Consider the following 15,809-nt stretch of genomic DNA (forward strand, 5'->3'; position numbering starts at 1 on the left):
GACGAGTGATCGCCATTCCCGAAGGGAAGTGGAGGGGTGTCCCAGGCTCCAGGTCCCGTCATCCCACAGCAACTGTCACTGTCCTTCTCTCGCTGAAGGAGGGCTCAGCTCCAGCTCCTGCGCTCTGGGCCCAGCCGGGGTCCTGCCGCCCACGCAGCTTCCCGCCCCAGGGTGGATCCTCCCAAGCAGACCTTCTGGGGAAGGGCAGGACCTGCGGCTTTACCGGATGTTAACCTTTTTCCCCTGTGCAGTAATCGTTCCCTTGCATTTCTGTACGGTTGTCACCCAACTGCAACATCCCAGACAGTTCGGTCCGTTACTTTTTCAGTATGTCTTTTTTTTTTTTTGCGGTATGCGGGCCTCTCACCGCCGCGGCCTCTCCCGTTGCGCGGAGCACAGGCTCCGGACGCGCAGGCTCAGCGGCCATGGCTCACGGGCCCAGCCGCTCCGTGGCATGTGGGATCCTTCCGGACCGGGGCATGAACCCACATCCCCTGCATCGGCAGGCGGACTCTCAACCACTGCGCCACCAGGGAAGCCCTAATTCAGTATGTCTTTAAGTCTCCTGTAAGACACGACTTCCTCCATCTCTTGCTTTTCCTTACAATCTTCCTTTTAAGAAGCGGAGCCCTAAGGCCAGTTGGACCCTTGCTGACTGCATGCTCCTGGTGCCCTGCATCTGCTGCCGGTTAGCAGCTGGCTCACCGAGCCCCGCCGGCCCCTGAAGTCATTCTGAAGGTGCAATCCTGTTCTTTCACTGAAGGCACCCGATATCTCGTGTTTCTCTTTTTGTGATATCAAGGGCCATCGACGCTCAACGCTTAGGTCTGCTGATTCGTCGAGGGGTGCAAAATGGGGCTGCCCTGTGGTTTCTCCTGCGTTTAGGAGCTGGAATAGCTTTTAGAGACTCTACATCATCTGTTGGTTGGTATCCAGTGGTAAATTTCATGTGGTTATGGCAGGATGAATCTCATTTCCCCTTACCTGCCCAGTTTTCCAGGTTACAAACTGGTTCCCTACCACCCTCCAGGGTAACCACATAGTCTTTCCTTTCTTAACAGCATTAGGAGATCACGGATTTAAATATATCCGGTAGGCTGCACTGCCTGCCATCTTCAGCGCGTGGGAGCCTCAAGTGAGCTCCGAGTCCTCTGGACGGGACCCAGGTGGTCTTTGACAGATTCTCTGCCATCCAGCCTAACAAGGGGCTACAGGTTCATCCATACTTCCCACCCCAAACCTGCAACTGGCCGTTTCTCCAAGGGACTCTGGTTTCTTTTCGTGGGAAACAATTTCAAAACCAAAATGTGGAAATGATCTTCACTTTTTTTTTTTTTTTAAGATAAAATTCCTGTGACTTCTGATACTTCCCATACAAATTCAGGCCAAAAGGCTTTTATGCGGTCTTTTCTAGGACGTCTGCATCTCTGTTCCTCACTAGGGGAGGAGAGGACTTGACTAGCCCATAATTGCTTATTTGCTGAACCCACATCACACAGCTTCACGATAAGCATTCTAACGTGAATGGTTAGAATCACCCCCACCACTGCCAAGTACCATTCCTGAGAAATCAGGTGAACTATTCCTGTTCCCCTCACTGATTTCACAGCCAGACCTCCGCCGCCTGAGCCCTCGTTGAGCCTGCCCCGGCTCAGCGCCCATCTCTCTGGCCGCGGCGGCTGCACAAGGCTCACTTGCCTGCAGACTCCTCGGGAAGGCCCCAAGACAACCCTGTTTCCTCAGCTCCTGCTGGCTGAGGTCATCTGCGCCCTTCCAACGTGGAAGGCAGTCTTCCTGAATACGATCCTTAGCTCTACCTTTTCTTCCCCTGAGAATCATAAATATGACTCCATTTTCTCCTGGCATAAAGCATTGCTGGCGAAGTCTGACAGCAATCCCATCTACTTTGCCTTGTAAGTCATTTGCTCTTTTTGCCTAGATGCCCCAAAGGATTTGCTTCTTCCTTTAAAGCCCAGTGACTTGAATAGAATATGTCTTGTTCATCCGAGTTGATATTCCCAGATCTGTGATTTGCTCCTTCAGTACCTAACTTTGACATTTCAGGAATGTTTTCTGGACTCGTAGTTTTTACCATTATATTCCTTCGGATTTCTTCTTCAAAGGGCTTTCTTTACCTAACTTCAGTACCTGTTTTTTTTTTTACTCTGCCTTAATCTTTACTCATTTCTTTTTGATTTTAAAATGGCCCTCTTTTTCACCTTCGATTTTTCTTAAGGAACAATGTGTTATTTTTATTCAGTCTCGAATTCCTCCTACTTCACTTTGAAATTAATTTGACTCTGTTTCTAATTCTCTGCTGAGTTCTGCCCCCTGGGCTGAGCTGTTCTGATCTTGCACTTCCAGGGGCCGTCATCTCCTGGCCACTCTGAACAATCCTGACCTGTCTGCAGGTGTATCTCTGACCACCCTCTCTGTCTGTGGAGATACTATTTGCCCCTCTTCTTTTTTATTCTAATAGCTTCCTGGGGGGTGGAAGCAAGAGGACTGAACTCACCATTTTCCAGTTTCACTCATTTCTGTGGTCAGTCTCCCTGAACTTCTGGGAGGCTACACTCTGGACAGCGTTTCTGGCTCCTCAGGGCTCCCTCTTCCGAGTGCAGGGCTGCCTGCTCTGCGGCCACCCCTGATTTTATCTGGACCTTCCCTTCTCCCTTGTGGCCAATGACAGGGGTCCCACTCGATCCTGAACCCCCTCCTGACGGGCTCTGCTCTGCGTGGGTCCTGCCAGGGCAGGGCACTTTACCTGGGTAAAGGAAGCCATGGGCCCCAGCAGCCCCACGCTCCCTGCTCCTGGTCTGGACAGAACCCCTCCAGCTTCAGTTGCTGGCCGCAGCGTGACCAGCCCCAAGTCCTCCGGTGAACCCCCGAGGGCTACCTGGGGCGTCCTCCCCTCCTGCCCCTGCTAACACCACACTGCCCCGGCTGCTGGCTTGTCCCCATCCAGCTGTATTTTGGGGCTTTGCACCTAAGGTGTGCTGCCAGTGTGACCCGGGAACATGGGTTTTGCCCACAGGCAGTTACTGTGTTTTTACGTGGGTCTGCTGTCATCCGGCTCAGACGTGGCATTTGCGGTGAACTCTGCGGGGTCATTCTGGAGGGCACTGAGACGTGAGAGGCGGGCGTGAGAGCGGGAGGCCGGGACCCTGTCCCTGGTGGGTGATTTCCAACACACCAGCTGAAGACTCTTTCCCACCTCAGAATTGGGATGTCTCTTTATTATTCATTTTTGGATGGCTTCTCTTTCTGAACACCCCGTAGCTAAGGCCCCAGGCCGAGCCTGGACAGCTCTCGCACCTGCAGGGGTCAGTGCGCCAGTGAGGCAGCGCAACAGACTCTGGCTGCAGCCTACGGACAGTCCAGGTCCCCAGGCCCCTTCCACTGGCTCCCGGCTGCCTCACCCTGGGCGGTGGCCTGGCCTCTCTCTGCCCAGCACCCTCTGATCAGCACCCCGAGCTCGAAGGGTGTGAGGATTCCATGAGAGGGCCTGCCCGAGGTGGCTGGCCTCAAGCTCGGGGCACACAGGAAGCGCTCACAGCCCTGCTCACGGACCCCTCGTCCCGACCCAACAGGGAAACAGCCTACAGGGGCTACCGCCAGCCCAAGCCTCCTGCTCCTGCGTCCAGGCATCAGCCGGGGGTGGGGGGCGGGTCTCAGGGCAGGGGTCCGGCCCTGTCCCATCACAGGAGGCTGCCACAGAGGTAGGACCCAACAGGGCAGGCCCAGAACCAGGGGACGCACGGCAGCTTGGAGGCATCCGGGCCACACGGCTTACAAGCTGAGCGAAGGGGTGTCACGCGGTTGGGGGTACCACGCAGGGAGGGGCCGGAGCAGACTTGCAACAGACTCCAGTGGGGGGTTGGGTCGGGGACAGCAGGCCGGACAAAGGGGATATGAGAACCCACTTGTGCTTTGTAGAGGTTTCCTCAAGAGAATGAGTTAGTGGACGGAGTGTAAAATTAAAACCACCTTACTTCAAGGCAAACATGCATTTTGGAGACAGCTGGGGACACCTTCACACACTGGGCAACGCTTCGTCAGGTGAGATGAGCGTTTGTTATTGCTGGAGAATCTGGGTTCTCATGGCTGGCCATCTGCTGGTCCTCAGAATCCAACGGCCCCGGAGACCACGCCTCTTCCCGCAGCTCCATGTCTGGGTCCCTCCTCGGTCCCGGGGCCGCCGCGCCGCACTCCTCCTCCTCTCTCCTCCCTCGCGGATGGTGGCAGCGGCGGCAGCGGCGACTCAGACCCTGGGGTCAGGGGGACGGGCGCCCAGGCCGGAAGTGACCTTCCTGGCCGCTTCCGCCCGCGCCGCTCCCCCCTCCCCTTCCCACCCCACCTCCAGCCTCCACCCCGTCCTCGCCGCTCTAGGAAGGCGAGCCCGGCAACCCCTAGCTGCCGACCCCCCCCCCACCAGCTAAATGGTGCGAAGCGGGCGCCCCAGGGAGCCACTTCCGGATGCGTCTAGGACAAGGGTCCTCCGTCCTCAGACATTTTGAGATTTAAAATTATACACACAGGAAAGATATATCTTGCTAACAATCATTTCCTCAGCTTTATTTTCCTGATTTGCAAGTGATTTTTGTTATCAAATGTAATTGTCTCTGTAGAATGTGCTTTTATATTTCTGCTAAAGTAGACAAATTATGTTAAAATGTATTATCAATCACATGATACTAGTTGAGAAAAAAGATGACGGCAGTGAAAGGCAGATACCAATTTCCTGTGAGTGATTCACACGTCTCTCCCTATTTTCCCTTTACACACCGTGAAAGGGGGTCTTCAGAACAGAATGCCTCATGGTTCCTGCACTTCCGGGGGAAGACTTTCACAGTGAGAGGGGCAGGAAGCACAGCAATTGCCTCCGTTGATTTTTTTTAAAATTCCTAGACCTCAAGTGCTTAATCTCCAAAGCTTGAGATTTCTAGGGGAAGGGAATCATAAACCGGAACACTATACTTTTTAACCATTCATAAATATTCCTGCTTATTCCTTACAAACACACAACCAGTTCTGTAATATTACTTAACACAGTTCTTACAGTCTTCAGAATATAAGGAATTTGGTGAGGGCAGGTGGGAGCGGTATTTAGAGAGGAAGGTTCCAGGTCACTTTGCTTTGACTCTTGGGTAAACATGGGTGAAACTTTCTTCAGTTAATGGAAGGAGATTATGAAAGATTAATGAAGGTTGCTTTCGGCAGAAAAGATCAGGATCTAGATGGCTGTAAAATTCAGTTAATTAATCCTCTTAAAAGGTAAAAGGAGGAGAATGACAGTGTATATGGTACTATGTATTCCACTACTCAGACTCCGGTCACTTAGGATTGTGTGTCTCTGCAATCTACAAGAGCCACACCCACACGTGCTAATGTCACCTCAAACCACAGCCCCAACCCAGCCCTCCTTATGCTAGCAGCTCCCCCCAGACGCCAGGGGCTGCTTCACGTCTCCACACCGGCACATGCTCCCCGCCCCCCACAGAATATTTAGCATCTTCTCATCCTGGTAACCCTCTTCATGACACACCTGAAGATTACACAATTCTCCCCAATACTGAATTCTCCTCAACCTCGAGAAGGTAGAGCCAGGGACTTACCACGCCACTGTGGCATTTACAAGAGTGCTTCCTTTGAAAAAAATTAAAGCTAGCAAATAACTAGATCTCCTTTCTATGTTACCATCTGTATTCTCTACATGATTACAGAGAATGGGTTAACGAACTGATTTAAACACAGTGTACCACGCTTTGTTGTATTTTAAAATAATCTTTAAAAGACATTTCATTTCTGTTCAAGGAAAGCTGATTCATTACCGGTACCACTTAAGTAACAATATTTTAATTCAAAAATATGTGAAATCAAAATTATTCTGAAGACTATAAAACACATAGCTTTAATATCAACTAACTTCATTTCTCTAAAAGTATGACTGTATTTATTTGAAATTCACTGCATTTCCTTCAAGTTATTCTGAAATTAAAGTCTTTACTGACAGACTAGGCTTCTTTCACCCCGTTAATATCCTGATTCAAGTAAATGATGGCTAACAATTTCAGATTCCGGTGTTGTTATGTTACTCATTGTAGAATGTACAGTTTGCGCTCTTTTCTTCATCTTTTTTCTTAGTGTTCTGTTCTATGAATGTGCACCAATGCAAACACGATATTCTCAAAGCAAAGAATCCAAAATCTGACAGGCAGTTTCGGTAGCACAAGAACTAATCCATGACATATGTGGGTTGTTCTTATGTTTTTCTGATAACATGTAAATAACTTTTCTTTCAATTATCCCTGGTTTCATAACTTAATTGTTACACATGCTATCTTCTAAATTAGTGCTTTTAAGAGTTTCCTAGAGGAAACTCTTCAATGCCTTAATTTTGAAATTAAGTTCTTGGCTCTGACCGGAAGCAATATCAACACCCATGCTTCTTCAGAAGACAGCTTCCTGTTTTTCCATTATGGATGCTAAACCTACAGCTCTGGGACAAGGGCTACAAAACCACGTGAGGCTCCTGCCAGCTGCAGGTGGCAGCCCTGCCACTGCTCCCTCCTCATTCACGTCCTTTCCTTTCCGAGTCCCCAAGAGCTGTCTGGCCGTTGCCAACCTGCACATCTCAGCAGAGCAGCTTCCTATCCTGAGCTTCGGACCCTGAAGCAACAAAACATCTTTGAGATTTCCTAGGAGAACACTGTTGGCAAGAACAAGGGACCAGACAGGGTAAATAAATACAGAAGCAAGAATTTTACAGTTAGCAAGAGCCTCAAAGCCTTTCCTGAGACACAGGGAAAGTGGAGTAAATTCCACCAACATGTACCTGGAGCCAGGTGCCCGCAGCTTGGCTAGCTTTAGACCAAGCCGTTTCCCCGAGCCCTGCTCTACTAATTCCTCTCCTCACACCATTCCTTCCCTATAAAGGGCAGGCTATCTTCTGTGATTTCTATAGCCTTTTCTTTTTAAAACTCTGTTGAAAGACAACAAAGGAACAAACAAGATAGACAGGTCCTTGAGGGTAAAAGAAGAACCTCAGCTGTTTTTCTCAACAATCCATTTCCTTAATTTCTGTAAAATGATTCTTATTCCAAAGGAAAGCTCTTCCCTTACTTATGAGTATTTCTGTAATTTCTTTAAGTTAATCAAAAAATCTTTAAGCTTTTCTTTCAAATCTCAGAGCTGAAGAGAACTCTAGTTTCAGCTCAGACATGTAAAGAGCTTAGGAGAAGTCATGCCTCCTGTCTTTACAGTAAACAGCTGGACAAGCTGAAAATCAATGACTTTTCCGCACTTATCAGGGAACTGAGCTTTCAGGGCAAACCACTAACCCAATATCTGGAGACACAGGAAAAACAGAGATACTACATTTAAAGCAGAAGTCAATGGGTGCCAGAAATACAGAACCACTTATCTGACTAGTAATTCGGACAACCTACTGGAAGCTGAGTGCAGAGAGTGAGAAACTCCTGGGGTTGTAATCATAAAGGGGCTTCCACACTTTCCTGGGCTTTCTTCCAGTGACCCCACCAAGTTCTCATGGTAAGGATCCAAGAAGGTTCCCCTTGGGAACGTGGCCGGAAGAGGGGGAGAAAAGCCACTGTTATACCGCCCAGATTCTTTTCCCTAACAAAGGGGAAAGGACTTTGTTAGAAGAAAACGCTGAAAACTTATTCTAGCTGGAGGAGGAGAAGGCTGCCCTCTGCAGTCCTTTGCGGCCTTTCTGTCTTGTCTATTTGAAAAATAATAACAAAAAACCCAACATGAACAGGAGACAAGACTTCAAGGAAACAAATGGGGGATGCTTTAGCCAGGGAAGGAAATAAGGGGTGTGGGTGAGGAGGAAAACAATACTCGGGGACAAAGGTTAGAAACGCTTATGCAAGGCTTCCCTGGTGGCGCAGTGGTTCAGAGTCCGCCTGCCGATGCAGGGGACGCGGGTTCGTGCCCCGGTCCAGGAAGATCCCACATGCCGCAGAGTGGCTGGGCCCGTGGCCGTTGAGCCTGCGGCCCGGAGCCATGCGGCTCCTGCGGCCCGGAGCCCACGGCCGTTGAGCCGTGGCCGTTGAGCCTGCGCGCCCGGAGCCTGTGCTCCGCAATGGGAGAGGCCACAACAGTGAGAGGCCCGCGTACTGCAAAAAAAAAAAAAAAAAAAACAAGAAACACTTGTGCAAGTTACAGCCCTGAGACACAGGCCCATGGAAAGACTGAGACTTTACCAAATGGTAGGATGAACACTCCCTTCTCCCCAGCACCCTACCACAACACCAGCGTCGCTCCAGAAAAACAGCTGATCACGGTTAAAGAGCCGCAGATACAGACTCTCTGAAGAGGAATACTTCGGGAAGCCCCAAGTCAAGACAGGAGAAAAAGACAAGGACACTAGAAGAATGTGAAGCTTCTTGCGCCTGTGGCTACAACAAACATTAAACACAGCCAACCTCCCGGTCAGATTAACATAAATCCTCACACTAAAGGCGAATATACCGCAGTTTCTCTTACCTGATACAACATGTCTGGCTCTCAACAAAAAGTTATACAAAGCATGCCAAAAGGCAAAAGAAGAAAAAGGAACACAGTCGGTGGAGACAAATCATGCATCCAAAACAGATTAAGATGTCACACGGACGTAGTTAACTAACAAGGAATTTAAGTAACCGTTAATAATATATGAAGGGCTGTAATGGAAAAAGTTGAAAACAGGCAAGAACAGATGGATAATATAAGCAGGGAGGTGGAAACGCTAAGAAAGAATCAAAGGAAATGCTAGAAATCAAAAACACTAACAGACGGGACGGGCGTATCAGCAGACTTGCTGATTCTGAGCAAAGAATCAGGACACTTGAAGGTCAGCCGAAACTTCCCTCTCTGAAATGCAAAGAGAAAGAGAACTAAAAAGCAAACAAAAAAATAAAAGGAACATCCCAGAACTGTGACAAGTAACATAAGTAGACATAACAAATATAACTAAAATACTGGCAGGAGAAGGTGAGAATAGGATATAAGGAACGTTTGAATTAATAATGGCTGAGAATTTTCCAAACGTAATGACACACACCAACCCCTAAAATTCAGGAGGCTCAGAAAATACCGAGCGGGAGAAATATCAAAAAACTCATACCCAGGCGTATCATATTTGAACTGCAGAAAACTAAGCCAAGGAGAAATTATTAAAGGAAGCCAGAGGACAAGAAAACAAACAAAACACCTTACAGAGAATCGAGGAAAAGAGCTTGATCGGACTGCTCATCAGAAGCCACACAAGCAAGAAAATGGAGTGAAATCTTTAGAATATGTTAAAAGAGAAAAAAAGCTAACTCTACATCTAATGAAATTATTCCTTAAAGATAAAGAACAGAGACTTTATCAGATATACAATAACTGGGGGAGTTCATTATCAGTAGTCCTGCCTTTCAAAAAATGTTCAAAGAAGTTTTTCAGATAAGGAAAATGATGTAGGTCAGAAACTTGGATCCACATGAAGAAAGAAAAGTGTCAGAGAAGGAATAAATGAAGGTGAAATTATATACACACACACACACATATATATATCTTTTACTTTTCTTATTAATTGATCTAAAAATTATCTGTTTAAAGCAAGAGTAGTAACAATATGTTTGGTGAACAGAGCATATTATAAGTGAAATGAATGACAGAAATTTCACAAGGGACGGGAGGGAGGAATTGAGAATTCTCTATTATGGGAGAGCTGGACGACACTGGAAGCCTTATAGTGTTATTTGAAGGTAGACTTAGATTAGATTATTTTAAAATACATATTGTAAGCCCTAGGGCAACTACTAAACACACTTTTTAAAAAAGATAAGTAGTGCATCAAAAGAGAATATAAAATGGAATCATATACATGTTCAATTAAAATTAAAGAAGGCAGAAAAAGGAGGGGAGACAAAGAACAAATGCAAAGAAGAGTCAACACTTAAAAAGACTGCAGAATGTGATCCAACTACATCACTCTATATACAAATGGTCTAAACACACCCATTAAAAGACAGAAATTGTCAGACTGGATTAAAAACAAAAACAAAAACCAGAGGTAATATGCAGCTGTCTACAAGAAACCCACTTTAAACAAAGAATCAGACAGGTTAAAAAGAAACAGATGGAGAAAGATACACCCTGGTAACCATGATCAAAAGAAAGCTGAAGTAGCCATATTAGTTTGAGACAAAGTAGACTTCCAAAAAGAAAAAAAGATTATCAGGGACAGAGAGGGACTTTATATAAAGTCCACAAATTTATATATTAATTCCACAAAAGGACATGACAATGCTAAATGCTAAATGTGTATGAACCTAACAAAGCATCAAGATACATGAGGCAAATACTGATAGAACTGAAGGCAAAAATAAATCCATTATTACAGACAGAGATTCGAACCAGAAGTACTGGGTTGGCCAAAAGGTCCTTTCGGTTTTTAAGTAAAAATAAAAGATATGTTTTTCATTTTCACCAAGAACTTTATTGAACAACATATTCACTGTTTTTGTTCCACTACCTTCTGCCATTTTTCAGGCAACTTCATAATTCTATCTTCCCAAAACCTTTTATCTTTTTGAGCAAAGAACTGTACCAGATGCCTTTTACAGTCTTCCAGGGAATCGAAATTTTTGCCATTAAGAGAATTCTGTAAAGACCGAAATAAATGGAAATCCAAAGGTGCAATGTGTGGTGAATACGGCGGATGAATCAGAACATCCCAGCCACGGGACTTCCCTGGTGGTCCAGTGGTTAAAGACTCCGCCTTCCAGTGCAGAGGGTGTGGGTTCAATTCCTGGTCGGGGAGCTAAGATCTCACATGCCTTGAAGCCAAAAAAACAAAACATAAAACAGAAGTAATATTGTAACAAATTCAATAAAGACTTTAAAAATGGTTCAGATCCAAAAAAAAAAAAATCTAAAAAAAAAACCAAAAAAACCCCCAGAACTTCCCAGCCAAGCTGTAACAGTTTTTGCCTGGTCATCAAAGAAACATGCGGTCTTGCATTATCCTGATGGAAGATGATGCATTTTCTGTTGACTAATTCTGGATGCTTTTCGTCGAGTGCCGCTTTCAGTTGGTCTAACTGGGAGCAGTACTTGTTGGGAATTAATCGTTTGGTTTTCTGGAAGGAGCTCATAATAGAGAACTCCCTTCCAATCCCACCATATACACAACATCACCTTCTTTGGATGAAGACCGGCCTTTGGTGTGGTTGGTGGTGGTTCACTTCGCATGCCCCACGATCTCTTCCGTTCCACATTGTTGTACAGTATCCACTTTTCATCACCCATCACAGTTTGTTTTAAAAACAAAATGTTTTTGTTACGTTTAAGTAGAGACTCACATGTGGGAATATGGTCAAGAAGGTTTCTTTCGCTTATGTGGAACCCAAACATCAAAGCGATTAACATAACCAAGCAGGTGTAAATGATTTTCAGTGCTTGATTTGGATATTTTGGGAATGTCGGCTATCTCCCGCGTGGTATAACATTGACTGTTCTCAATTAATGTCTTGATTTGATCGCTATCAACTTCAACTGATCTACCCGACCGTGGAGCAACGTCCAGCGAGAAATTTCCAGCACGAAAGACACGTTCTATCAGTCACAGCACCTTCTCCATACGCTGCACAAATCTTTTTTTGTATTTTAGTTGCTTTTTTACCTTTCTTGAAATAATAAAGCATAATATGCCGAAAATGTGTTTTTTCTTCCATCTTCAATATTAAAATGGCTACACAAAAATTCACCAATTTTGATACTTTTTTTAAAATGCGTGCTGCTATGACAGCTGTCATAATACAATCTAACAAAACTGTTTTGAATGAAGTTAAAGACAACTAAGCACTACTAGAGCCATCTGACAGAAAACATCGAATGAACCTTTTGGCCAACCCAATACGTTCCAAATCACAGAGGACAGAAACCAGGAGGTCAAAACCCTTGCTGTAGAAGTGATCTTTAAAAGTAAACAAAAGATTAATTTTAGTACATTTTGAGTAAATAAACATAAACTCGTAGGTCCACAGGAATTTATGTTATGACCCTGTAACATTCAGGATAAATTCTACTGCATTTGTAATAACTTATTTTAGAGGTCTACCTGCTCTATTAAGACTTCAGCACATAGAGAACAAATATTTTATTTAGTTAAGGTTGGTTTCCCCAACACCTAGCAAAGTTTTTGGCTTGAATACTCGGTAAACATTTACTCAATGTCTGAATCTGAATTTTACTAATAAATTTTGTTCATCAATATTTAACTATACAAGTGAGCTACTGCTCCATTAAAAATAGAAAGTCCCAGTTGTGTTTCTTTTACAATGGAAGATTTTGGCTGTACAGTCATCCTCCAATGTTATCAAAACCACCACCTGGTTTAATAATGCAGTAAAATCAATTATAGTGAAAGCATGAATTGTTCACAGGGTTAAGGTTCCACGTTGCTTTTCCATTAATTAACTCTGCTAATTTATTCATTGGAAATGATTCACAAATTAGTAATGCAAAGTAAATGATACACATAGAATACAGAAATTGAGAAGTAGATTTGCAAAAAGATTTAAAATAAATGTAAACATATGTACATGATAGAAGTGTGACTCTTAATGAACACAGGAATTTTAAAATGCCAGAATTTTGGCAATTTAAATTGTATATTAGGGCACAGTTAAATAATTTATAGCTCTAAAATAAGCAAACAAAATACAACTAAGGGAGGAATACATTTAGACAAATCATAGGATCTAAAGATGAAAGACATGGAACAAACATGATATTATATTTAGTTTTTCATATGTATGATTAAAATAACAACTGAAGAGAAAATATATTATTTACTCTGTCACCTCTAAATTATGTAGTTTAGCAATCTTCTTCAATTCATTTCTATCTGGCTGGGTTAAAGAAAAAATTTTTGGAATTTCAGTCACTTCCATAAAACTCTGAAGATGAGTATCATACCTTTATGAAAAATTATTCTGCAGTGAGGAATACCTGTTTATTATAAATTGCCAAGCTTCTTCAGATAAGAGACGATTTTCACTTTACTACTCAGGGCATGCCCCATACACATATACCCAATAGGTATAAATCTGATGTCCTAAAATAGGGCACATGGAACAAATTACTTACTGAATAAAATGCACAGATATTCTTCTCCTATCGAATAATTCTTTCAAAGCTTCTTCCAAATGTCATTATTTGACATATTAAAATTCAATTTCACTCACCTTTTCAAACAAAGTGATTAGAGAAAGTAAAGTACATCTTCATAGGCTTGTAAAGACTTGGTGTTCATTCTGTGAGTCAGGGGAATAGGAAATATCATGATCACTTACCTGACATGCATTGTAAAGAAGTTGGTGTTCTAGTTTTTTAATTCCCAAAATCTGCTGAAACATTTCATAGAGTTGTTCCTTGCTCAGAATAAGTTCAGAAACAGCGCTCAGGGCCATCCTGTTTTGCTGTTTACACAAGTCCTCTTCACCCCTGTAAATGGCATCATATTTGGCTATCCAGGAGCTCAGCACTGTCTCTTTGCTCAAGCCATCAATTTCTGGCAAACTCCGCACACGTTTTTCTATGTTTTTCTTAAACACCTCTCGGAAGTCATTAGCAGAACATCCTCCACTCTGAACCATTCTGGCCACTCGATCACTCTTCAGAAAAACCTGAAAACAAAACAAAAAGCAAAAGAAAACAAAAACCCACTTACAATTAGGCGTGGACACTAACACCAACTGCTTTTAGCAATCCAAGAGTCATGACACCAAACATTCACAACGGTTCAAATGTTTCATAATACGCACTAACTAATGACGAAATGGAGGCTCCGAATCATCTCTCTTAAAATGTTGAAATGTTTAGGAGAGAAAATAATGAGTCTTGAGGAACTTGTATGACCCAACCTTGACCTACACGTTCCCCACCTGAAGGTCATGGGGATCTCTACAACTGAAACCCTTAAGAGTCGACTGAAAAGGTAATTGGAGATATGAACCCAACTTCCCTATGTGTCCTTGGGAGCTCTGGTTAGTTCTTCAGCAAGGGGAAGGTCCCTTATTGTCTGAAAATCTGAAGGCCAGTAGCGTGGTAAGTCTAGTATCCAAGTCAATACCCTCCGAGTATAACTGTTAATCAAAACTACTCCAGAGCTGGGGGGTACACCTGTCCCCACCCCTGACTTCACTACCTCCGCAACTTCTCACACACTTCTTGTAGCTGGGAAAAAATCGATGATGAAAAAGCAAACTCTAAAACTTTTAGCTGTCTGCTAATATCAAGTAAGAAATAAAGCACAAACAATGACAACCAGGGAGAGAGACAGTTTTGAAATGGGTAGGAAGAGGTGGGTAATAAGTAATAAGGTCATACTGTGCAAGGGACATCAGACTTGGCCTCGAATCTCTCCTTTCTTCTAAGTCACAGACCCAAGTATCAACAAGTATCGGCCAAGATTCATGAAACATCTATTCTGTCATCAATATTCCTAAGAAGCCTCTAGGGGTCATATGAGACTGATTTGATTCCTGTTTTCTTCCTATAATAACAAAAACTCCTTCCAAAGAACCCGTAGGACTATTTAATGCAGCCCCCATGAGTTATATCCGTTGTTAAGGCTTAATGGAACAAAAATTCATGTCAGTCTTTTCCCCAAGAACTGACTCATGATACTGAGGTACTCCCAAATTATGACCCCACTAATTGCTCTAATGCTACTACCGTGTCCGTCTGCATGTGGGCAAACAGCATGTGTGGTCTGTGCAAAGCAGCCTCATTTGTCCCAGCGACTGGCATCTCAGCTACCAGGTCCCAAACCTTCTCCCCACATAATTTCTCCTCTTTTCAGACCATGCATACAAAATATTGCTTCCTATCTTTGCTCAATGGCCAGAGGGGATTCCTGACTCTTGAATATTTTGGTTAACTAATGTACTGAATTAGGAGTGGTGAATTTTACACTAGGCAAACATGCATGACACACAGACACAGCGCTTCATCTCTTTTTACTAGCTGTGGCTCAATTACAGTCAAAAAGACTCTTATTTTTTATGTTTCTAAGCCAAAACTAATTCTTAAGCCCCAAGTATAAGAATAGTGTCTTTAATTTATTTAGATGAAGGAAAATAAAATTTAGGTATTTAATATTTTATCTAAAAATGCCATTTAACTACCTCTAAACACACAGGGGTCTCTCCATCTTCTTTCTCATCCTCATCTAATTGCACTACTCTCGTTGGGCACTAGGCTTCAAGATAAATGTTATACGGACATAATTTTTCTCATTTCTGTTACAGCTGTATCTTGTTAAATGGGAACGTACGCAGGCTCAGGAGTCAGAGGGGGCGGACTGCGCCAGTTGTCAGTCCACTGCTTTCCAGGGCTGTCTTCCTGTGGCCTTGCCACTGGTACAGTTTTAGAGGGTGCTGGAGGGACACTGGAGGAGGAAGGGCCCTGGTTCCCGGTTCTCTTCTTATACCTGGAGGCACGTGGCACCCACCCCCGGGGCAGCTTCTCTGCAGACCCCAAGCATGGCTTCGCAGGGCGCGCCCACACTGGCAGATTCCCGGGCAGTTCTGCAGTGCAGCACTGCAGAAGGCAGGCTCCCGTGAATCCTGCCGGTGCGGCACTGCAGTGAACTTGTCTGCCATCTGGTAGGATACACCACATCTTCTCCGGTGAGGTCTGGATCCCAGGCTTTTCCAGATTTGCTCCTTCCTTGGGCGCTCTGCTCCCTGTATCTGCTACTCCTATATTCTTTAGTCGCCCATCGTAGCCAACCCCTCATTGTTCATAAC

At 44.4% G+C, this 15,809-nt stretch overlaps 1 protein-coding gene across 7 annotated transcripts in view; it reads right to left on the minus strand.

Annotated features, from left to right (window-relative positions):
- The window catches only part of CADPS2 (calcium dependent secretion activator 2), a 487,000-nt gene that overhangs the window by 327,996 nt on the left and 143,195 nt on the right, over nt 1-15,809 (minus strand). For all 7 annotated transcript variants that reach the window (XM_060020810.1, XM_060020806.1, XM_060020805.1 and 4 more), the window contains one exon: nt 13,350-13,682. In XM_060020810.1, coding sequence (XP_059876793.1) covers nt 13,350-13,682 — 333 coding nt within the window. The remainder of the gene's footprint in view (nt 1-13,349; nt 13,683-15,809) is intronic.

This window comes from Delphinus delphis, chromosome 9, assembly GCF_949987515.2.
Source record: "Delphinus delphis chromosome 9, mDelDel1.2, whole genome shotgun sequence".
Taxonomy (NCBI): domain Eukaryota; kingdom Metazoa; phylum Chordata; class Mammalia; order Artiodactyla; family Delphinidae; genus Delphinus; species Delphinus delphis.